The sequence below is a fragment of the Papio anubis genome, chromosome 5 (assembly GCF_008728515.1).
Source record: "Papio anubis isolate 15944 chromosome 5, Panubis1.0, whole genome shotgun sequence".
NCBI lineage: Eukaryota > Metazoa > Chordata > Mammalia > Primates > Cercopithecidae > Papio > Papio anubis.
The window spans coordinates 151,845,863-151,870,858 of NC_044980.1; the positions used below are offsets into that span (position 1 = coordinate 151,845,863).

Genomic DNA, 24,996 nt, shown 5'->3' on the forward strand with positions numbered 1-24,996 from the left:
TAAAGCAGATATTCCAAAATCTAAAAAAATCAGAAATCCAAAACATTTCTGGTCCCAGCATTTTGAATAAGGAAAATTCAATCTGTGTTAGAAAAATACAAAAATGTCAACCATTTTTACATAAGACCAAACACTTATAACAATCTACTGTCATAAAACACATACGGTATTTTATCTCACAAAGCATTAATTTTGGCCTTTAAAAAACTGATACTAAAGTAATGTGAAAAACAATCATGGCATAAAGAAGAGAAAAACTCCTAATTATATAGAAAACAAGAGGCCACCAAATGATCTGGCTTCCACTGTGTTTATAGTTATGAAACTTAAATGTCCTTGTTGAGCACAATGTAAACTTCCTCTAAGCTCTGAAAATTCCCTTAAGTCTATGCCAGCACATGTGGCGCTCAGTGCTGGGGTTACAGGCTTCCTTTATCTTCTTTCATAGAAGAATATGACTCATATGGCATATTTAAGAGAAGACTACTCCTGCTGAGGTAGAAGAATGAAGGAGTCATATGTTGTTAGTGGAATCTCCCCTAAAGTTCCAAAAGAACAAGTTGTTTGTCTTCTGATTTGCCTATTTCAACTTTTAACTCTGAATAAACCAAAGTCCCAATGTACTCTTTAGATGTCAGGATTCCACTATTAGAAATATCTCCAAGAAGTCTGCAACCCTAGGAAATCATGGCATATTAAAATTACCTATTTTCAAAAAAGTTTGTTATTAAAATTAAGAAAAACACTAGAAAATTATTTTAAAATCAAAGTTGAAAGAAAACATGCTCCTTAATAGTTTATGGACTTCGGAAAGTTGAATCTTAGCTAAATAAACAGAAGACCATGGCCACTGATAAGAAGAGTTTTAAGAAATATGCTTCATATTTATAATACAAGTATATCCATCATAAAACGTTACAAGCTTTCTAACTTAGCAAATATGTTCATTATTGAATGTTACCATTAATAAATATGCCAACTCATAACGACATAGTTATAAAGCAACATTATTTTTGTCCTCTGCTGTCTTTTAAAATCCACTCTGTGAAGATTAGTGGTTTTCCTGCCCCTAGATAAAATCCAAGGCAAGTCCCATAACTCTAGCTTAGGTTACTGTCTCAATTTAATAATAACCGAAACTTTCAAACACATTTAAAGTTGGGACTTATCCCTTACTCTAGAGTTCAGGCATTCTAGGGAAAGCATTAATTTTGACCTTAATGCTTTAAGATAGAAAATCTGCAATTGGGAGAGGAAGTGGAAAGCCTGTAGCTGGCTTCTGTCTCTTTTTTGACCTAGCACTTCTTCCTCTGACTCACCCAGGACTGAAGCGGGAAGGGAAGAAGGAGAGGGAGGGAAGTAGGCAGGTTCCTACTTAACTGGACTCTTACAACAATATGGTTGGTACTGGTACTGGTGCTTCCTAGACTTGAGGTATCTAAAACCGATTCATTTTCCCCTGGACACTTTTATGGGTTGTTCTGAAACTGTTCCTATCACTGTGGCTCTCTCACCTGCAGCAGTACCCTTGGTGCTTGGTGTATACCCTCCACTGGCCATTTTTGGCTCTTTTCTCAGCTCCTGGGAATATGGAAGGTCAATCCCTGTTGATGACTTCTCATCCCCCTAAAAGGCCTGCTTGAACAGGACCTAAGAAAATCCTACACAGACTTTCAGGGCCCTTGTCTAGTTCACAAAAAACTTACATTGTTTGCTCCACAATTTCCTATATCAGAAGATACAGGAAAACCCTATAAGGCATTTTCACTCCACAGTCAAAACACTCAACAAGCAACTAGCCTATTGCTAGTCCTTTATATCAGATTAGAATTATAATGTGAGCCTCATATATAATTTTAAATTTTCTATTAGTGTCATTTCAAAAAGTAAAAAGAAACAAGTGAAATCAACAATATATTTTACATAACCTAACATATCCTAAACATCATCATATAGACATTCAATCTATATTAAAAGTTAACAAGACATATTAAAAGTTAACCTGGCTTGTGGCAAGTCTTCAAAACTGAGTACGTGCTTTACACGTACAGCACACCTTAATCTCAATTCACCACATGGCAAGTGCTTACCAGCCACATGTGGCTAGTTTTGGACAACATAGTTTTAGATTTTGCAGGCTGAAAAGGCACAAGAATGATACAGTGGACTTCTGGCCTCCTGGAAAGGTGAGAGGTGGGTGAAGGATAAAAGATTGTACATTGGGTACAGTGTACACTGCTCAGGTGATGGATGCACCAAAATCTCAGAAATTACTGCTAAAGAACGTATCCATGTAACCAAACACCATGTGTTCCCCAGAAATCAATTTAAAAATGTTTTTTAATGTAAGAAAATAAAAAAAAAAGTGTAACACACAAAAAAATGTTCCACGGTAAGTCAGACCCCAGTCCACAGCATTCCCCCCTTCACTACACAAGACACATAACTCCCCAAATGGTCCCCCACTGAATCCTCTAGTGTAAAGGGCTGGGGAAGTATTTCAGAAAAAAAGAGTTCTCTCTGAAGAAACCCTCCTCTAATCTCTAATTTTAGGCCTTTTAACACCTTCTACATGGGTGAGTTTCAAAGTCACAAAACAGGTTTGCTCTCACTTCCGTTTTTGCATTTTGGCATGGTACACTCTGGTAGCAGGGCTCCGGTACTTCACTTTAAATTGTATCTATACTGTTTTCAGGCCTTAGCCAACACTTCTATTTTTAACATTCTACTATCTGAATATTTCAATCAAATCTCAAGTTCTTGATGTTTCCAGACATTTATTTTTGACAATAAGCTCATGGCTTTCAACAGCTATAAGTAAATTTAAGATATTACATGTTTCATTTTAATCGTTCAAAGTAATAATTAACTCTATTTAAAAATTAATCTTCTCAAATACTTAAAAAAAAACCCTTATAAAAAGCACAAGCGACTATGTGCTATGTACAATATGACTATAAATACATAACCTATACATGGGGAAAAGAAGACCTAAAAAAAACCCACTGAACAATGGTTATATGTGGAAAAAGTCACCATGAATCACTTTTGAGAATTCCATTTTTTAAAAAAATGAGTATGCACGAATTTTGTAAGTTAGTAAGACTGGCCGGTTCCTACCTACACTTTAATTCTTTTATAATACTTACCTATTAAGGCTGTGGTAAACCGATTCATAGACAGAGGTTCTAAATACATTGGTCCCTCATAGGCAAACTCCAGTTCACTCCGAACATAGTCCCTAAATAAGAAAATTGATAAGAATGTGTATATGAAATACATTCCAAGCAGAATCACAATATGCTTATAAAAGTATATTATGTTACTGATACCCCTTTTCCATGTCTAAGGAAAAATTTAGGTATGAAGAATTATATATAAATGGCCTTCATCTGTTTTCTGTGCATTAGAAACAGACATAACTTATTGAAATGGAATGTTACCATGCAGAGAAAGCTGCCAAAGTTCCACATTATGAAATTTTCTTTCTTCTCATGACCTTATTAAATACCTTATGCCCAGTAAAAACCCAATTGAGAGGTGATCTCTCTCAACTCTACTACACTAACCAATGATATCTAGTGATATGACACTAAATATCTCCTTTTCTGGCTATCTTCCACCACCAACATCCCACCCTCATCTTATTTCCCTCAGAGTTTTGGCCCCAATTATATTTTATTAGTCCCAACTAGAACCACAAACTAGTTAGAAAACTGGGGGATAGCAGTATAATCCTTAAAAATTATCAACTCTATATGAAATCTAAGATGATAATTATAATATTTAATTAGGCTACATATTTACTTTGAAGCAAATTTTAGATCAAACAAAATATTCCTTTTAAAATTCAACTCAATTAACCTGTGACTACTGAGAAATACTAAGCTTTAAGTAATAACCAAAGAGCCTTTACACATTCAGAAAACAAGCGTGAAGCACAACCAGGGAGAATTTAATTTATTATCAGTAAGTTAAATGGTACTACTGGAAGACAGTTTGTCTAAAGTATTTTTGGCATCAAAGAAGGGAAGTTTGTGTAAAAACATTCTTCCCTCTTTTTTCAACTTTTAATGTTTTATTCATTGTATTTAAAAGAGAACATTTCAAGTATTTCCAAACAAACTCATATGGCTATATTTACTTTTTCCATGAAATGACTTCCCATTAGGCAATCAAGTGGAATTCCTTTAGCACTGCATAGCCAAACAAGGAAAGACCCTTACACAATCAGCCAGAAGGGTATTCCCAAAAAAGAATCAAAACTTAAAACTAAAATTTTAAAAAGAATTAAAACAGTTTCTGAGATTATAAAAATGTATGACTAAGTTATATGAGTGATCTAGCAATTCTCCTTTATCGCTCTTAGATGACAGTTTCTAACACATAATGTATTAATTGTCTCTTTCTACTGAAAGAGAAAGCCAAATTCTCAAGAATTATTTTAATGCAGTGGTTGTCAACCAAGGGGCAATTTTGCCCCTGAGGGGATATTCTACGTCTGGAAACATTTTTGGTTGTCACAATGGGGGAGAGGTATTACTAGCACTTAGTGGGTAAAGGCCAAAGATGCTGCTAAATATTCCTCAGTGAAAAGGCTAGCCCCTAGAACAAAACATTATCCAGTCCAAAATGTCAACTGTGCAATATTAAGTAACCTTGTTTTCATGTAGAAAGGCACAAATACAAATAACACATAAATATCTGATTACTATAGGTAACCATCAATGGAATTATATAGTTAGAATAGAAAACTAAAAAATTAAAAGAATTATGAAATTAGAATAAAATGCATATATAAACACTATTAATACAAAGTATTTTAAAATGCTATTTGAAAAACAAATTTATACCTAAAAGAGATTTTAACTCTGAGTGTCAGTACTAGCCAGACCTTTAAAGCCCAATAATTTCTTTTTGGTCAGAGCATCTCTCTCTCCAATGGATATAGTTTAAACAGGGGCCAGGAAAATCCATAGAGACAAAACACAGATTAGTAGTTGCCAGGGGCTGGGGAGAAGGGGAGATGAGAGTAATTGCTTAATGAGTACTGAGTCTTGTTTGGGGGTGACGAAAATGTTTTAGAATTAGATAAAGGTGACAGCTGCACAACATTATGAATGTACTGTATGCCACTGAACTGCTCACTTTAAAATGATTAAATTTATGTTATACGAATTTTAGAAAAGGGAGATAAATCAGCTCCAAGTGCACTATCCCCAAGGAGAAAGCCACAAAGTGCCCCAGAAGGGCCTCAGTCCCAAGTATCTCTGTGTGAGGGACAAGAAAAGAGAAGACTTGAGGTCCCTACCATGTTTTCTTTCCACTGTTTGGTTTTGTCACATATTATTAATATTTTATAATAAAGCTCAGCAAACTAAACATCACGCTAGCATTTCTGATTGCTGAGACATTTGTTAACTGTTCTGCATTATTTCATAGCCTACGTTAGTTTATCCTCTTTTTAAAAACTTCTTTATCTTTCTTTAGTTTCTTACCTTAAATTCTAATTTCACACAACAAAATTTCTAGGGATAACTAACATTCTCTGTTTCTTTTTAACTCAAAAAGAAATTACTGAATACATAAGTGCTGGTACTCTGCTAGACTCTGCTAATACTGCACAGTCCATACTAGCATGCAACTTACAAACAGGGAGGGGAGATAAATACTTAGTCCTATAATTATTTAATTATGATGATAATCAGTGCTGTAAGAAAAATACAGAATGCTGTGAGGATTTTAGTCTTTTTTATTGATACATAAAAAGATTTTAAGTTCGCAGCATATTTAAAAATTACATATTTTATTCTCTATTTCTAGGTTCTAACTTTTTCAATAAACTAATAATATTTCTATGTGCCTTTTACTTTTTTATTTTAAATACTACTTATTTTACCTCTCCTATTTCATATGGTTATTATAAGTTTTTAATGTAACTATTTCCTTTTCTTTTATCCAACCCTGTATTTCATTCCTTTGTTTTTTAAGCCTTCTCTCAACTTTCTAATCCTTTCCATTATTTTCTTTTTAATTCTTTTTACTTTCTCTATACTTATTACTTTGCGATTTGCTGTGATTATAGGACACTAAGGGAGGTCTGCATTCCAGAAGAATAAATAATCAACCTTTAGGCCACAATGACAGCCCTGATGTTAAGCAGTTTCCTCCCACTTGCTCTTACTTTGTCCTTCTCTAGGATCCTAGGATTAGCTCTCCAATACTGTACTGCCCCCCACATTCCTGTTCAACTTGAGTCTTTGTATCATTCATCATAGCCTCAAAATTAATATCGTCCCTAGGCCCCTTAGAACCTTTCCCCTTTGCTCAATTCCTCTCTTTCAACACAGTCCTCCAAAATCCTCCATTTGCCTGACGCATCAAAAAGCCCCACCTCAGTAAAAACAGCCAGGCCTAGAAAGCCTGCAGACTCTCTCTTCAGGCCAGCTCAGCTTAGCATGCCAGAGTCAAGGCAATGGTTTTGGTGACAGCTAAACTACCTAGTATGCCACACAACCACTATGGATCTGTCACTTCTAAAAGGAGGATCTGGGCATCCCATCCCAAACTGTAGAGAAGAACTGAAATAAGAATCAGTGTTAACAAAAATCTCTACATCTAACTCATGCACAACTTCCAGGTATCTCATGCTAGCATTGAGAATTCTTGGTGACTCAGTCCCAACAGGGATGGTCATTCACAACATAAGAAAAACAAGACAGTAAGCCTAAATACGAAAGATCCAAAGTGGGAATTATCCAAAACTCCATGAGTCATTTTAGGTGAAAAATTAGTTCAAGGCAAGAGTCATAAAATTCTAACTTTTAACAACATCTTATGATTCTCTTAAGACTCAAGTGAGCTATTCAAGAGAAGCATTACAATTTTTCATTTCAGAAGACTTAAATGGTAGAATGTTTTAAGATCTTCAGAAACAAGAATTCCTGCCAATCTACTTATAACAGAATAAAATATTTTCCTTCTTAAATGTTTTTTCATTTGTGGAAGGCTGATAATCACCCCAACACAGTAATAAACTAAAAAAATCTCTGAAAAATCTACTTTCCTAGTCCTGTATAATAGCCTCCTCTCCTTTAACTCAAATTGGGGCCACAAGGAATGTACAAGATCTATGAAAAGGGCCTCCAGGCACGGTAGCTCAAGCCTGCAATTCCAGCACTTTGGGAGGCCGAGGCAGGCGGCTCACTCGAGCCCAGAAGTTCGAGAGCAGCCTGGACAACATGGCGAAACTCTGTCTCTACAAAAAAAAAGCAAAACTTAGCTGGGCGTGGTGGTGCCTATAGTCCCAGCTACTTGGGAGGCTGAGGTGGGACAATTGTGTGGGCCTGGCGGGGGCAAGGGCTGCAGTGAGCCAAGACTGCACAACTGCACTCCAGCCTGGGTCAGAGTGAGACACTGTCTCAAAAAAAAAAAAAAAAAAGAAAGAAAGAAAGAAAAAGAAAAGGGTCTCAGAGCTTGCCATTAGAAAAATTCTTGCTTATATAGAGAAGTATACATGTTACAAAAAAATAAATGGGTACCAACCACAAAACCTAGTAGCTTACCACTTCAGCTAATTAAAGACCTTTTCACAACAGTCTATTCAGCAGTCTGACTCACACACTGGACAACCTAGGAACAACTTGTACATTCTGGCTATTTACTTAAAGCTTTCAAACCACGTTAATTCCAAAGAAATCTAATCTATTTTCACATAAAACAAAGGTGTGCCAAGTTATGTTTTGCAATATGGGCAACAAGCACCACTTGATACAAGAAATCTCAGATGTTCAAATACCTGTACTTCCTTATATGCCTACTAAACACACATACACGCACACAAACATACCTACTATATCCTCAGCACTGCGCTAGCAGTTGAATAATTCATTTACCCAGAGTTTATTTAAACTGTTGACACCCTTTCTTTAGCTTCTTTCTAGCCTCCAAGGTATTTAGTGCCTGCATCTGATAACGTTCAAAAGAAGAAAACATGTTAAACAGTGAAACTGGTCACTTTTATTCCTGTCAAAATTAAGTTTAGAATATAAATGGTAATACTCATTTTAACATTCCAAGCTACTTGGGAGGCTGAGGCAGGAGAATCACTTGAGCGCTGGAGGTGGAGGTTGCAGTAAGCCAAGATTGCGCCATTGCACTCCAGCCTGGGCAACAGAGCAAGACTCGTCTCAAAACAAAAACAAAAACAAGTTGGGCGTGGTAGCTCATGCCTGTAATCCCAGCACTTCGCGAGGCCAAGGTGGGCGGATCACCCGAGGTCAGGAGTTAAAGAACAGCCTGGCCAACATGCTGAAACCCATCTCTACTAAAAATACAAAAAATTAGCCAGGTGTGTCGCGGGCACCTGTAATGCCAGCTACTTGGGAGGCTAAGGCAGGAGAATCACTTGAACCCGGGAGGTGGAGGTAGCAGTGAGCCGAGATCACAACATTGCATTCCAGCCTGGGCAACAAGAGCAAAACTCTGTCTCAAAAAACAAACAAAAAACAATTTACCTAGTTTTTTTTTTTTTTTTTTTTTTAAAGTCTAACACTGTCACCTGGGCTGGAGTGCAATGGCATGATCTCAGCTCACTGCAACCTCTGCCTCCCAGGTTCAAGCGAGTCTCCTGCCTCAGCCTCCCGAGTAGCTGGGACTACAGGTGCCTGCCACGACGCCCGGCTAATTTTTTGTAATTTTAGTAGAGACCGGGTTTCACTATGTTGGCCAGGCTGGTCTCGAACGCCTGACCTTGTGATCCACCCGCCTTAGCCTCCCAAAGTGCTGGGATTACAGGCGTGTGCCACCGTGCCTGGCCTATCTATAGTAGTTTTTAACTGAGGACAGTTTTGTTCCTCATAGGCAGCATGTGACAATGTCTAGGGACACTTTTTGGTTGTCATATTTGCTGGGAAGAGGGTGTCACTGGGATCTAGTGGGTAGAGAGTGTTGTCAACAACCTATAATGCACAGGACAGCCTCCATAGCAATGCACACCCTGCCCAAAATTCTGATACCCCTGAGAAGCAGCAGCCCCGATCTACAATTTTAAATTATGCAAGTCATCATAAAATGGAGAGCTAATTATCCATATTTTACGCCTAAGCCACTCTTGGGGAAGTTTTTACATTTGAAACCATACTTACACACCCAAGAGCCAGAATAAAAACAGTATTACTTTCTTCTTTTGAAAGCCAGTTCTACTGGGCTCTTAATTCAAGTCGTAGACACACAAATCCAACATGTTGGTTCATAAATCTAACAAGGAATTTAAGAATACTGGGCCGGGCATGATGGCTCATGCCTGTAATCCCAGCACTTTGGGAGGCCAAGGTGGGCGGATCACGAGGTCAGGAGACAGAGACCATCCTGGTTAACACAGTGAAACTCCGTCTCTACTAAAAAAAAATATATAAAAAATTAGCCAGGCGTGGTGGCAGGCACCTGTAGTCCCAGCTACTTGGGAGGCTGAGGCAGGAGAATGGTGTGAACCCAGGAGGCAGAGCTTGCAGTGAGCCGTGAGCCGAGATTGTGCCACTGCACTCCAGCCTGGGTGACAGAGCAAGACTCCTTCTAAAAAAAAAAAAAAGAATACTGGAGTTTAGAAAAAACATCCAGCTGTAGATGTGACCCCACACCCTCACAGGAATGACCACACTCTCCCAGGAGTGGTAATATCAGTGTATGGTTTTTCTTTTTTTCCCCCTTAGTTCTGGATAGTCTCAATTTTCTATTGGGATTAGTACTAGAAAAATACATTCGCTACATCCCTCAAAATGCAAGGCAGAGTTCAGTAATTTTAAAAAATTTAAACTGACATTTAGTTTAGTAAGTTAGTTAATAAGTTCAATTAGAATATTAATATTAAATATTCATATGACATTGACTGAGCCGATGAATCTTCTGACATTTAATTCTTCCAAACTGCAAGCTATATCCATTCTATAGACATATTCTAAACAAGTTTTTAGTCATTTCCAGATAATCAGCCTCATTATGTAAATACACATGTAAGGAAAAACAGAAACCCAACTTTTCAAAAGTTTATGAAATTTGAAAATTTCAAGAAAATTAATATTTGCAAATGTCTTTCTCTATAAGCTAGTTTTTAAATTTGTTTTTCTTGTTTCCAATGAGGCTGGATATAGCCAGTTTTTTAAGTACCAAATTAATTGTTAAAATTATTATAAGTGCTGATTCTCCTTCTCAGGAGCATAATAAACTATGCCTTGATATAAGTAGACTGCAGTGAATGGAAGAATATATTTGCAAATCATAGATCTGATAAGGGACTTGTATATATTTGCAAATCGTAGATCTGATAAGGGACTTGTATATATTTGCAAATCATAGATCTGATAAGGGACCTGCATATATTTGCAAATCATAGATCTGATAAGGGACTTGTATATATTTGCAAATCATAGACTGATAAGGGACTTGTATCTAGAATATATAAAGAATTCCTACAACTTAGTAAGAAAAAGACAACCCAATTAAATACTGAACAAAGGATGTGAATAAACATTTTTCCAATATTTACACATGGTCAATGAACACATGTAAAGATGTTCAACTTCATTAGCCATCAGGGAAATGCAAATCTAAAGCACACTGAAATATCTCTTCACACTCACTGTAATGGCTCCACTAAAAAGGACAACAAAGGGTGCTGGCAAGAATGTAGAGAAATTGGAAGCCTCATACACCGCTGGTAGAAATGTGAAACACTGCAGCCATTTTAACAGTCCGGCAGTTTCTCAAAAGGTTAAATATAGGCACCACACGATTCAGCGATTCCGCCCCGAGGTATTTGTACAAGGAAAACAAAAACATTTATCTACACAAAAACCTGTACATGAATGGTCGTAACATTATTCACAATAGCTAAAACATAGAAACAATTCAAGTGCCCATCAATGGATAACAGGATGTATAAACAAAATGTGGCATATATCTGTACAACGGAATATTGACAGAAAAAGAAAATAAGTACCAACACATGCTACAACATGGATGAACCCTGAAGACATGCTAAGTGAAATTCAGTGCATATAAAATATCCAGAACAGGTCAATAAAAAAAGACAGACAATAGACTGACAGTTGCCAAGGGCTGGGGGCAGGGAAGGTGGTGGGAAATAGAGAATGACTGCTAATGGGTATGACATTTCTTTATGGGGTGATGAAGATCTAAAATCAATTTTGATGATGTTTTGCACAACTCTGTGAACATACTACAAACCACTGAGCTGTATACATATGTATTTTCTGAAACAGGGTCTTGTTCTGTCACCAGGCTGGAGTGCAGTGGCACAATCCCAGCTCACTGTAGCCTCAACTTCCCAGGCTCAATCGATCCTCCACCTCAGCCTCCCAAGTAGCTGGGACTAAAAGTGCGTGCCACCACACCCAGCTAATTTTTTGGATAGAAGGGGTTTCACCATGTTGTCCAAACTGGTCTCCAACTTTTGAGCTCAAGCAATCCGCCTGCCTTGGCCTTCCAAACTGCTGGGATTACAGGTGTGAGCCACCATGCAAGGCCCTTGAGTTATATACTTTAATCAGGTATGTGAATACCTAAATAAAGTTGTTATTAAAAAAAAAAAACCTGGGGCCAGGCATAATGACTCATACCTGTAATCCCAAAGCTTTGGGAGGCTGAGGCAGGAGGATATGTGAGGGCAGGAGTTCAAGACCAGCCTGGGCAACATAGCAAGAACCCTATCTCTACAAAAAAAATATTTTTTAATTAGCTAGGCATGGTGGCATACACCTGTAGTCCCAGCTATTCAAGAGGCTGCAGTGGGAGAAGTGCTTGAGTTCAAGGCTACAGTGAACAATGACTGCACCACTCCACTATGACCTTGGTGACACAGTGAGAACCAACTCAAAAAAAAAAAAAAAAAAGATACTTGCTTATGAAGCTCCACAGAAATCTGAACCATTATTTTTTTAAAACTAAAACCTTCAACCTCATGTCTTACAAATGTTACATGTTCAAACCTTGGTATTTATTAACTGATACGTTATGAATAATTCAAGGATAGCACATCTTTGCTAGCCTTTTGTGAGATACTATCATATAGTATAAATTACACTAAGAGGAAAATACTAAAATATGCCATATCTTGAAATTCATTCATTTAATACCAAAACAAACTCCCTACGATGGCATTGTCTACAAAAGGGTTATCCAATCTTTCCGTTTCCCTGGGCCTAACTGGAAGAAGAACAACTGTCTTGGGCCACACATAAAACACACGATGATAGCTGATGAGCAAAAAAAAAAAAAAAAAAAAAAAGGAAAAAAAAATCTCATAATGTTTTAAGGAAGTTCACGAATTTGTGTTGGGCTGCATTCAAAGCCATCCTGGGCCACATGCAGCCCAGGAGTTGGACAAGCTTAGTCTACAATTTCAAAGAAGTAACTTGCTGAGGTAACATATTTACTAGGTAAGGAAACATTTTGTATCAAGTCTGATTCTAAAATTTATTTTCGTTTCCACTAACCATGCTGCCTACCGAAGTGGAATGAACTAGATTGTGAAAACATGGATTCAAGTTAAAGTCTGGGATTGTCCCTTCCTAGCTGGTTGCCTACTTCCTTTTTTTCATCTGTAAATCCCAAAGGAACATAAAAAAAATCAATATGAAATAAGAATAGGAAGTATTTTTGCCTACTATAAAATTTTATTAAAATTTAATAAAATCCCATTATTGAGGCTGGACACAATGGTTCATGCCTGTAATCCCAGTACTTTGGAAGGCCAAGGTGGGAAGATCATGAGGTCAGGAGTTCAAGACCAGCCTGGCCAACATGGTGAAACCCCATCTCTACTAAAAATACAAAAAATTAGCTGGGCGTGGTGGCACATGCCTGTAGTCCCAGCTACTCAAGAGGCTGAGGCAGGAAAAACACTTGAACCTGGGAGGTAGAGGTTGTAGTGAGCCCAGATAAAATAAAAATAAAAATAAATAAAATAAAATTCCATTATTTAAATTAAGCTTTAATTTCCTAGTAATGAAAATAAACTTGAAACATTAGAAACAGTCATTTTCATAAACTGAAACTAAAAAGCTAAAAAAGCCACAAAGATGGTCAGGAAAAATCCTTTCTTTACCTCTGAAACTCCCATCTTGTAAAAAGATGGGAAAATGTCTCCATCCTCAGCCTGAGCTGAGACTCAGAGGTATCGGGGTAAGGTCACATGAACAAACTGTGTGAAGTGTGGGGGATGGTGGTACTAGGATGAGAAACGCATCATGTCTGTGTCAGTATTGGTGCTTGGACTCCTAGTTTGACTCTACGGAGAGGGATGCTACAGGACAAGGTCTAAGTTATTTTCATGAAGGAGTCTAAGACACAGTGACATACTTGTGTGACGCAAAATGGGGAATCTCACTGTCTCTATTCTTGAAGGGAACACAGCTTGATTTAAACATTGTGAGGATTGCAAGAAATGCAACACTACTCTGCCAGCTCCAGATTTTGCAACTTTGACATCAGAGGACCTACCCTGGGCAGAATGGTGGCAGAAGTTCAAGAGTAAGACACCATCCTCCAGGCACCATTTTGAGCAGAGAAAATCAACCAGATAGGAATAAAGGAGGAAAATGCAAGAAGAGTAAGCTTCTGGGAAACACCCTGGGACTTTGAGAAATAATTAGACAAAACATTAAAGAGAACTGGAGGTCCTGTTTCAACAAGAGGGGCAAAAAACTCAGTCATTTTAGTTATTCTCATCCTTTCATATCCACAGAAGTGGTAAGAATTGAACAATGTTTTAAAAACTGTAAGTACCAGAGTATTAACACATCTATCTCTGGGTGGTATAATTTCAGACGATTATTAAATGCCTTTACATTTTCTTTTTTTTTTTTTTTTTTTTTTTGAGACGGAGTCTCACTGTGTCGCCCAGGTTGGAGTGCAGTGGCGGGATCTCGGCTCACTGCAAGCTCCGCCTCCTGGGTTCCCGCCATTCTCCTGCCTCAGCCTCCGAGTAGCTGGGACTACAGGCGCCCGCCACCATGCCCAGCTAGTTTTTTGTATTTTTAGTAGAGACGGGGTTTCACAATGTTAGCCAGGATGCTCTCGATCTCCTCACCTCGTGATCCACCCGCCTCAGCCTCCCAAAGTGCTGGGATTACAGGCTTGAGCCACCGCGCCCGGCCTACATTTTCTGTATTTTCCAAAAATTGTCTATAGTGAGCGCCTAATTTTATAATCAGAAAAAGTTAATGTTTTTAAAAACTCAACAATGTAATTCTAATTAATGTAAAAATGCTACTTCTAAGATTAAATTTCAACTACCCCAAAGTCTGTTTCAGACTCTTATTATGGCTTATACTATATGCAAGGTGGCCACTCCTTTTAGAATTGGGAATATATTTTAATATGGTAAATATCTTTCTATGAAAAATTATAAAATTTAAGTTTCAAAAGAAATTATACCTCCAAAATATACTCCAACCCACTACTTTACAGTGTCACTTTTGGTCCACCTATATTTTAACATTCTGTTCCAAAGTAGGAAGCTCATATTCATTGGCAGACCCAAGTCTTAAAATTTAGATCTAGCAGACTTAGGTACACAGACAATATGGCTAAAGAGACAGAAGTTTAGCTATACAATCAACCTCACAAGATAATGTATATCAATCATTCACTCCACATGGCTGCATCTTATGCTGATTCTTATACATCATAAATTGATTTCCTAAAGTAATGAAGTATGTAATTGTTAAAATGCTCCTACAGCCTACCTTTAGAAATTCTTTTATCAGGCAATACAGGAAAATTAAAGGATATCCTCCCAAGTAGCTGGGATTACAGGCGACCGCCACCACGCCCGGCTAATTTTTGTATTTTTAGTAGAGATGAGGTTTCACCATGTTGGCCAGGCTGGTCCCGAACTCCTGACCTCAGGTGATCCACCCGCCTCCCAAAGTGCTGGGATTACAGGCATGAGCCACTGCGCCCAGCCAATTCAAGGATATCTTTATAAACATAACCTTAAAACTTGTTTCATGTTAAGCTTGTTTTTAAAAGCAGAAACAAAATGTCAGCATAAACCAGCTATTAATCCTGTTTAAGATCTAGAAAATGAACATCAAACCAGTTTTGGATCTAGCAAAGCCTTAGCTTTACTTAATAGTGTTCATGAAAAGTATTTTATTGGCGAAAGAAAACTTTAAATTCAGTCATACATTTCAAAAATGGGGTCATATTCTTACCTGGAAATTTGATGTCCAGCATAGAGGAGCAGAGCAGTCAAAAAATATAGATAAAGCTGAACCAGATGCTGCCTGGGCAATGTTAGCAGCACCACACTTAAGATATAACCTGTAGCAGAAAGACAGATAAATAAAATATAATTTTAATTTAGTTTCCCAATTAATTACAATAAAAGAAAGAGCTTGAGATAAATAATTTTCCAAACAGGTTTCAGTACTTTCTTTTTTTTTTTTTTTTTTTTTTTTTTTGAGACGGAGTCTCGCTCTGTCGCCCAGGCTGGAGTGCAGTGGCCGGATCTCAGCTCACTGCAAGCTCCGCCTCCCGGGTTCACGCCATTCTCCTGCCTCAGCCTCCCGAGTAGCTGGGACTACAGGCGCCCGCCACCTCGCTCAGCTAGTTTTTTGTATTTTTTTAGTAGAGACGGGGTTTCACCGTGTTAGCCAGGATGGTCTCGATCTCCTGACCTCGTGATCCGCCCGTCTCGGCCTCCCAAAGTGCTGGGATTACAGGCTTGAGCCACCGCGCCCGGCCAGGTTTCAGTACTTTCTGAGGTTTCTGATTATACTTACCAAAGTAAGTTTAGTATAGTGACACCACTATGGATTTTTTGTTGTTGAAAATATATTGTATTTTTCACCTCTTTTGTAGATTTCTCTACCTAATAATCAAATACATCACACAAATGTGTAACACAACTCTTTTCATCATCTACCTTTCCTTGATGTCAACTTACTTGTTTTATGCCAATTCTCTCTTTCTTTCTAGTCCCAGAGGAAAAACTGGGTGTCTTAATGTCTCTTTCCAAGGCTGCCCCTTCCATGTGATTCAAGACCTTATTTCTCCAACCCCTGAAAACCCTCTATCTCCTGTACTTTCAGTTGTTCCCCCTTACATCACTCCTTACCTTTGTTTCAAAAAAATATGCAGGGCTTTTACCCATCTTGAGAAAAAAAATAAACTTCTTTTCATAGCGATTTTTTTCCTATGAACTATTTTTCTCATTCCACTGTCAAATGTTTGAAAAGATCTATATCCAATGCCTCTATTTTCTAAGCATCTATTTTTCACTTTACCATCTACAATCCCTTTACAAACCCCCTTAACTCCTTTGCTCTAAAGAAAGTTGGAAGTCAACAATTGCCTACTTGTCACATCTAAGACATCCTACTTATTTTTGATCCCCAATATTCAGGCAACTACCATCAAAACGTTGTTACTCTTTGGCTCTGTGATATGGACTTCCTCTTACCCTCTAACTTCTCCCCTTCATTTATTTTCACCGTTTCCAATAAACACTGGAAATCTGGTTCCTAAACAACTGTTTTCCTCTATATACAAAGTACCTAGTGCAAACAACATACTGTAACTTCAAATATCACCATCTCTTCTAGAAATGTTATCAGCAGTTACTGACAACTTACTATATGTACAAAAACATATCCTCATTTCTTAGTCTAAGTAGACATCCCATCTCATGACACCTGAGATATATTCCACTTAAATCTTCTCATATTCAACAAGCACAAACTGTGTTCCCCACCTCCTCCCTCAACAAAATAACTCAAAATGACTCAAAATCTGAGTCATCTTTTCTTTCTTATCAAGTCCTGCTGAGCCTTCCTTGATAAATTCCTCTCATGTGTTACCCTTCCATTACAATCTCTATGTCCCATATCCTAATCTGTTATGCAATGCACAGTATACTACCATCCTTCTTTCAGTCTCTATTTTCATATACCCTATACTTCAAGCTTGTCCAATCCGCAGCCCATGGGCTGCATGTGGCCCAGGATGGCTTTGAATATAGCCCAACACAAATTCATAAACTTTCTCAAAATATTATGGGGTTTTTTGTTTTTTTGGGGTTTTTTTGCAATTTTAAGCTCATCAGCTATCATTAGTGTTAGCATATTTTATGTGTGGCCCAAGACAATTCTTTTTCTAATGTGGTCTGGGAAGCCAAAAGATTGGACACCCCTGATACACTTAATTACCAGGGTAATAATCCTAACATCATCACTTTTACCTGACAATTCTCCTGCTCTCAAAGTTATGAACCTGACATTCTAGGTCTTACACAATCTGGATCTAGTCTACTTTTCTATAACCATCTTCCACTTAATTTACAAATCTTTATTAAGGCACAGGTACTCCTACTTATCCCCTATTGCCTCTCTCATGCTGAATCAATCATGCCAAAAGCTAAGGAAACATGAGCATGCTTGGGACTAAAGAGATAGAACTGAGGATTTCCTACATGTACTAACTGCAAGGACAATCCATCAAAAGCCAGAGGTAAGTATTTTTATTTGCTCTTTATTTCTTAAAATAATTTCTCCAATTTTGTTAACCCCTATCTCAAATGACTTTAGAGGTATTTTAAAGGATATGTATTATAGTTACTAAGCATTTCCATTGATTGTAGCTGAAGGATTTTCTAACATCTATTACATGAAACTTCTTAAACTCTCTTTTAACAAAACTGTCATTTTCCTTTCCAGAATGGTCTTGTCTTTTCTTTCTCCTACATATCTCATATAAAATCAGTTGCCAAATCTTCTAGATCAAACATATTCATTTCATCCATTCCTTCAATTATCCAGTCATTCAATCAACATTATTATGCGTAAAGTATATGACCCACTCACATTCCTAGACACGGAAGATCCAAAATTAATATGAATAATAATCTAGTGAAAAGGTAAGCATGGAAAAAAGTAATTATTAGACAAAATTGATGCTATAATAAATGAACATTAGAAGGGCTATGGTTAAGTGATTAAGCTTGAATTAGATCTCAAAAGGTGAGTGGTTCTTTACCAGGCTAAGAACAAAGGGAAGCATTCTAGGAAAAGAGAACAGCAAACACGAAAACCATAAAAGCATAATTTTCAGGGGACAGTAAATTCTGTAGGTTAGACTAGAATTTGATGTTAACAGAAAGATTGGGAGACGATGCTGAAAGAACTGAGAGCTAAAGCCTCAATAAAAAGCCTAAATACAATAATCAAGAGTTTAGACATAGCTAACGGTTCTCAAATTCTTCAATACCTATTTAGGTGAGGTAAGAGAACAGAAACCAAAACAACAAAAGCACCATTGCTCACCTATACCCCATTTTCATATTCCAGTGGAAAAATAAGTCTGTGATAACAAAATATTTGTGTAAGAAAACTCTGAGAGATGATGAATACTAACTATAAGAGCAGTACGAATGAACCATCTGAACTACAATGTATATATAATCTAACAATTTAAAAAACACAAGCCAAAAATACTACTGACACAAATATGGATCACAACTTATTCTACAGCATTAACCAAACAATCCATAACAAACTAAGTTTATAATGACAAAGCCGTTAGTTTTAAAATTATACACAGTAATTTGTAATTAAAAAGCAAGACTAGTAGTATTTAATAATGATGACCTAGACCAGGTATAGTGGTGCACATCTATAATCCCAGCTACTCAGGAGGCTGGGGTGGGAGGATCACTTGAGCCCAGGAATTCAAGGTTATAGTGAGGTATGACTGCACCACTGCATGCCAGTCTGGGTGACAGAGCATGACCCTGTCTCTATAAAAAATAAGGGTTGGATGTGTTGGCTCACATCTGTAATCCTAGCACTTCGGGAGGCCAAAGCTGGAGGATCACTTGAGCTTAGGAGTTTGAGACCAGCCTGGGTAACACGGCAAACTCCTGTCTCTACAAAAAAATACAAAAAATTAGCCAGGTGCGGTGGCACACACCTATGGTCCCACCTACTCAGGAGGCTGAGGTGGGAGGATCACATGAGCCCAGAAGGTTGATGCTGCAGTGAGCTGAGATCGCACCACTGCACTCCAATCTGGGTGACAGTGAGACCCCATCTCTAAATAAATAAATAAAAGAAATGACCTATGGGAACAGACTGTGAGAACAGAAAAAAATAAAAAATAAATAAAAATGATGACCTGCTTAAAACAACACTGATGAATCTAATAATTTCTGCTATTTAAACATTATGGTAGTTGTAGGGTAAACACACCTGATAGCAGTAACTTAAGCATACACTGAGACTGACCCTGTAGGGAAAATGCACCTAAATGTGTGGTCCAAGCTAGCGAATCCAGGAGTGGCCAATCCAGAGATTCCTTCCTTGTCTATGAGGAACATCCGAGCCTCTGGTCCATCCTGTGGAACACTGGCTATATAGGGGATTGGGCTCTGAGTTTTGGGTTGAATGAAGGTTGTCAGGTGGAGGCTGTTAGGGAAAAGGTGCTAAGTGAAAATGCTATATACACTACATGCCTTTTTCAAGAGGTTGCAGTTCTTCTGTTCAGCCCACTGCCACTGGATTCTCTTCCCTATGTGTAAGCCTGCAAAAAAAAAAACCCATGTCTGTTTTGCTGGCTCTGGGTGTCTTCTTCAGTTTCTTTAACCTGGTGTCATCCCCAGTGGAGTCCACAGGGGTTCAGCACAACAGCAGGACTGGAGGGAAGATGAGAGCCTGGATTATAACAGTGGCTTTGGGTATGGAGCTGCCAGTCAGCTATGAGATACATATTTAAATAGGTCTTAGTGGTTATCTACGGGTGAGTGGCTGAGAACAAGGAAGTGAAGATCTGATGTTTCTAGCTTGGGTAATCAAGAAGACAGCTTTGCTATTAAGACAGGAAAACACAGGAGGAGGAAGACTTTTGAGGTGAGAAAAAGGCGATGAGTTCAGTGACTGACAAGCTGAAATGTCCATAGGCTATTTAGGTGGAAATGTCTAACAAGTAATTCAAAATTCATTCATTCAGAGCTGGGCATAGTGGCTAATATCTGTAATCCTAGCACTCTGGGAGGCTGAGGCAGGAGGATCACTTTAGACCAGGAGTTGGAGACCAGTCTGGGTAATGAGACCTTGGTATATGCCTGTAGTACTAGCTACTCCAGCAGCTAAGGGTTACTTGAGCCTAGGAGTCTGAGACTGCAGTGAGCCATGATCACACCACTGCACTCCAACCTGGGCAAGAGTGAGACCCTGTCACGTACATACATACATACATATACATAAAATTCAATCATTACTGGGAACCAGCTAGGTGCTGGGAATACTGAGATAATAACCCCCTTCTTACCTTAAAGGAGCCCACAATCTATTAACAGTTGGGAAAACAGATAAGCATATGGACCCTCAGAATGCAGCATAGTAATTGCTATGGTAGAGATGTGAACTGGTTCCATGGAATCAGAGAGGAAGAACATCAACTCCAGACTACAGTGGTCAAAAAGTAGTGAAGCGGAGACAGAGATTTGCAGCCCAAACTACATAAGGTCACCCAAACAACAAAAGATTGAAATTAAACACAGATTGTGGGCAATATCAACACTTGAGAAGTCTAAAGTAAACAAATCAAAAGAATCAGAAGCAATGGTCAGAGAATTAGGAGAAGAATCAGGAAAAACAACAACAACAACACTTTCAAGAAAGAGGAAGTAGCAAACAGATCTGTAAACACAGAGAAGTCTGTAGAATGAGGACATAAACAAGGCTTGAATTTTACATTTTAAGTCACTAATGATTTTAGTGATGGTAGTTCCAATAGGATTTTCACATCCATTTCTTCCTTTCTAATTTCTACCTTGCCAGTTCTGGCTCTCATTACCTCTTGCCTAAAATCCTAACTGGTCTTCTTACCTCCAGTTTCTCCCCTCCCCAATCCATCATCCTATAACACGCTGCCTAATCAATCTTAAAATGCAGCTCACCTGCTCTAAAATCCCCACTGACCCACCCCGACCTATAGAATTAAGCACAATCTCTACAATATGTATTCAGGACTCTTCACAAAAGTCCTATTCTACCTTACCAATATTACTTCTATTACTCTTTTCATATCCTACACTCCAAAAAACAGTGGACAGTCACTTCTCTTTCAGCAGAACGCACCCTGGAAAGCTTCTAAGTTTGAAGACACAATTACATTCCATTAAATACAAACTTTATTGCTCCCTACCTTAATTTTTAAGCTCCTTAATTACAAACAATTAGAAGATATAGAAGGAAAAACTTCGACTTACAATAGCAATAAAAAAGATAAAATACCTAGAAACAACAGATGTCTAAGACATATATGAAAAATCTTTAAAACATTCCAGAAGTACTCAAAAGAAATCTTAAACATTGTAAGGCTTTCTATGTTCTTGCATAGAAAAGACTTAGAATCCTTAAGCTATCTCTTCACCCTAACGTAAAAATTTAAAATAATGCAGCCAGGTGCAGTGCCACACAGCTGTAGTCACAGCTACTGAGGAGGCTGCGGCAAGAGGATCACTTGAGCCCAGGAGTTCCAGGCCAGCCTGGGCAACACAGCAAGAGCCCATCCTCCCCACCTGCCCCCAAAATCAGTAATAATGCAATCTCAATAAAAAAAATCAAATGGGTTGCTTTGTTTTTGGAATGAGACCTAGACAATTCACATAGAAAACTAACCGTAAAAAAAAAGCTCAGAGGAGGAACTGAAGGGACTAACCCTAACAGACAGTAAAATATAATCTAAACCCTCAACAAACAAGACAGCATGTTAATGGTTCACTAACAGGCAGGCAGACTAAAGGAAGAGAAGTTCAAAAATGAAACAAAATATAGGAGAATTCAGTATATAATAAGAAAAAAATGAACTAAACAAATAGGTGAAGACTACTGTGTGGTTATCTAGAAAAAATAAAATTATACCTATAACACACTATTCATACAGATAAATGAAGCAAAGATTGAAATGTAAAAATAAAACCACAAAAATAGTAAGATAAAACACAACAGAACTCGTTATAAACTCAAGAATAAAGAAGGCTTTTCTAACTGACTCAAAATACTAAAGTTTAAGGAAAAAATGATAAATTCAGTCACAAAAAACCTTCTAAATGTCAAAAAAATAAACAAAATCACTGAGTTGAAACTGGAAAAACTATTTTCAACTTATAACAAAGGATTAATTTCCCTAATGTATACCAAATTCCCATAAATTGGTAAAAAAAAAAAAAAAAAAACTCACAGAAAAGTGGGCAGGGGATATACACTGACAACTCTCAGAAGAGAAAATACAGGCTTTTCTTAAATATGTGTATGTTCAATTCATTCATAATAGAAATGCAAACTAAAACCACATTGAGTTAAAAAAATCAATTTTTCCACCTACTGGAGTAGCCAAAATATGTGTGGTAACAGGCTGTTTTGATAAGAATATAGGATTGTAGGCACTCTCAACCACTGTTTTTGGAGGTACAAAATAGTAAAACCCTATGGAAAGTACTATCTGTCAACACTACAAATATATATAAGTTAACCCTTGAACAACATGGGTTGGAACTGTGAGGGGTCACTTAAACGTAGATTTTTTTCAATCAAACTCCTATGGAAAATACAGTATTTGCAACATGCAAAACCCACATATACAGAGGGCCAAGCTTCTGCATACATAGTTTTACCAGGTCAATCGAGGGACCTGAGTATGCGCAGACTTTGGTATACGTGGGCATCCTGGAACCAATCTCCAGCATATAGTAAGGGACCACTGTACTCTTTAACCCAGCAACTTCACTTCTAATAACTTAGCCCCAGGTTATATTTGTACATGTTGAAATTATAGTTATACAAAGTTATTTAGCACAACACTGTACAAAACAGCAGAAGGCAGGCTATCTAAAATGTCCACCAATGGAGTAATTAGTTCAATAAATTATAGTATATCCATATGAGGATACTATGCCAATGTAAAACCCAATTGGGAAGAGGAGAAATGAGGCCTCAACATTTACTCAGAGTCTTTAAGATCCGGCAGACTGTCATCATAAGAAAAGAGCACAAGATTCTATTTCATAAATATCTAAAAGCAGTAGTTATGGCTCCACATACACCACAAACAAACAAAAACCACGATTCAAAACCATGTATACCATGCTAACATCTGTATAAAAAGGGGGAAAACATATTTTTTATATTTACTTATATATACATAAAAATATCTCTAGAATTATACAGAAGGAAATAAAAGCTACACAGCGTTCAGAGTGAGAAATCAACGAATGAGTAATAGAGATGGAAGGGAGATACTTTTCATTAAATACTTTTTATGCTTTTTGATTTCTGAATATAAATACATTATCTATTTTATTAAGGTGAAATTTGATTTGTATTTGAGGGTGAAATTCTGTAAACAGCAGCATTATATAAACACTATGTAATATTTTGACAAAGGTAACGCCAACCAAAAAATTGTTTAAGCTGAAAATATCTGTTCATGCAACCACTGAGCTTACTCTACTTTGGCATGGAGTAAGTGTATTTAAGATGGCTCAACTGAGTTTCCAAAATTATAAACCAGATTATGAACTTCAATTGTACTAGAACACATTCAATTTCTAAAATTAATATTTCTGGTTATCAAGCAGCTGTTTTTATAATAAATAGTTCAACCTATTCAGAAATAATATATAAGAACATTTTTAAAACCACAGTATGTATGACTTTGCTGATTAAGCTAAAAAGCTAAGCCAAGAACCTGATTGTTCTACAACTGACCGGAATTACTTTCCATAAATTGGCTAACATACAAAGCCTTTCATAAAAGGCTGAGAATTATAGTGTTTTGCAACATAAAGTAAGTTTCTCATTTCAGAGACTTTCCCAAGGTAGTGCCATCCACAAAAGATGAGTTTACTGAACTGAAATGTTTTGTTTCTAGTGCACCGTCTTTTCTACTACATCATATTTCTTTCCACAACAGCTTATCTCTTAAGGATGTAAGGGCAACATTCTCAGGGCTGTTTTAGAACCCACAAAGTCCTTTTATAGATAAAAATAAATCTCAGAGAGCCGGGCGCGGTGGCTCACACCTGTCATCCCAGTGACGAGGCAGGGGGATCACGAGGTCAGGAGATCAAGACCATCCTGGCTAACACGGTGAAACCCCGTCTCTCTTAAAAATACAAAAAATTAGCCAGGCGTGGCGGCGGGCGCCTATAGTCCCAGCTACTTGGGAGGCTGAGGCAGGAGAATGGCGTGAACCCGGGAGCTGGAGCTTGCAGTGAGCCGAAATCGCATCACTGCACTCCAGCCTAGGCGACACAGCGAGACTCCATCTCAAAAATAAATAAATAAATAAATAATAAATCTTAGACAAGACAACTCTTCATGACTTTATAAAAGATATACGTTGTGATGGGCAACTCTAATAATAAAATATTAGCAAAACCACTATAGTACCATTCAAACTATGTCTGGAACTCTGCAATCACAACATTAATAAAATACATTGCTATACACATTACAGATAAACCAAAACTTAACTTAAAAAGGAAGGATCATGACTTTTATTCTACATAAATTTTATCTGTTTCATGCTTGTATTTCTTGATTTAATTTCTTTAATCTCTCATAATTATTTTTACCACTAACGCCACAGGGTATCAATGATAGTTCCATTTTTCTTGAAACGGGATTCAAGCAAAAAAAAAAAAAAAAAAAATACAGTTCCAGAAGGATTTTTTTTATGGAACAAAATATTATAGTATCATTTCCCACATTTCATTTAACTGAACACTGAATTACTACCAAACTCCAAAACAAGGACAAACTAGAAGGGTCCAAATGTCTCTAAAAGTATTTCTTATTGTTTATATTTCATCATATTAAAATCTAAAATGTTTTCTTCTGTCTTCCAGTTTTATCCAGTAAAATAAATCCAATACTGCCTACTTTCTTGTAGTCTTAATAATTCATGTGCAAT

At 37.4% G+C, this 24,996-nt stretch overlaps 1 protein-coding gene across 6 annotated transcripts in view; it reads right to left on the reverse strand.

Annotated features, from left to right (window-relative positions):
• RNF145 (ring finger protein 145) overlaps window positions 1-24,996 on the reverse strand; it is a 53,199-nt gene that overhangs the window by 21,718 nt on the left and 6,485 nt on the right. For all 6 annotated transcript variants that reach the window (XM_009209497.2, XM_031666574.1, XM_009209496.3 and 3 more), the window contains 2 exons: window positions 15,237-15,345; window positions 3,150-3,241 (listed from right to left, as the gene is read on the reverse strand). In XM_009209497.2, coding sequence (XP_009207761.1) covers window positions 3,150-3,241; window positions 15,237-15,345 — 201 coding nt within the window. The remainder of the gene's footprint in view (window positions 1-3,149; window positions 3,242-15,236; window positions 15,346-24,996) is intronic.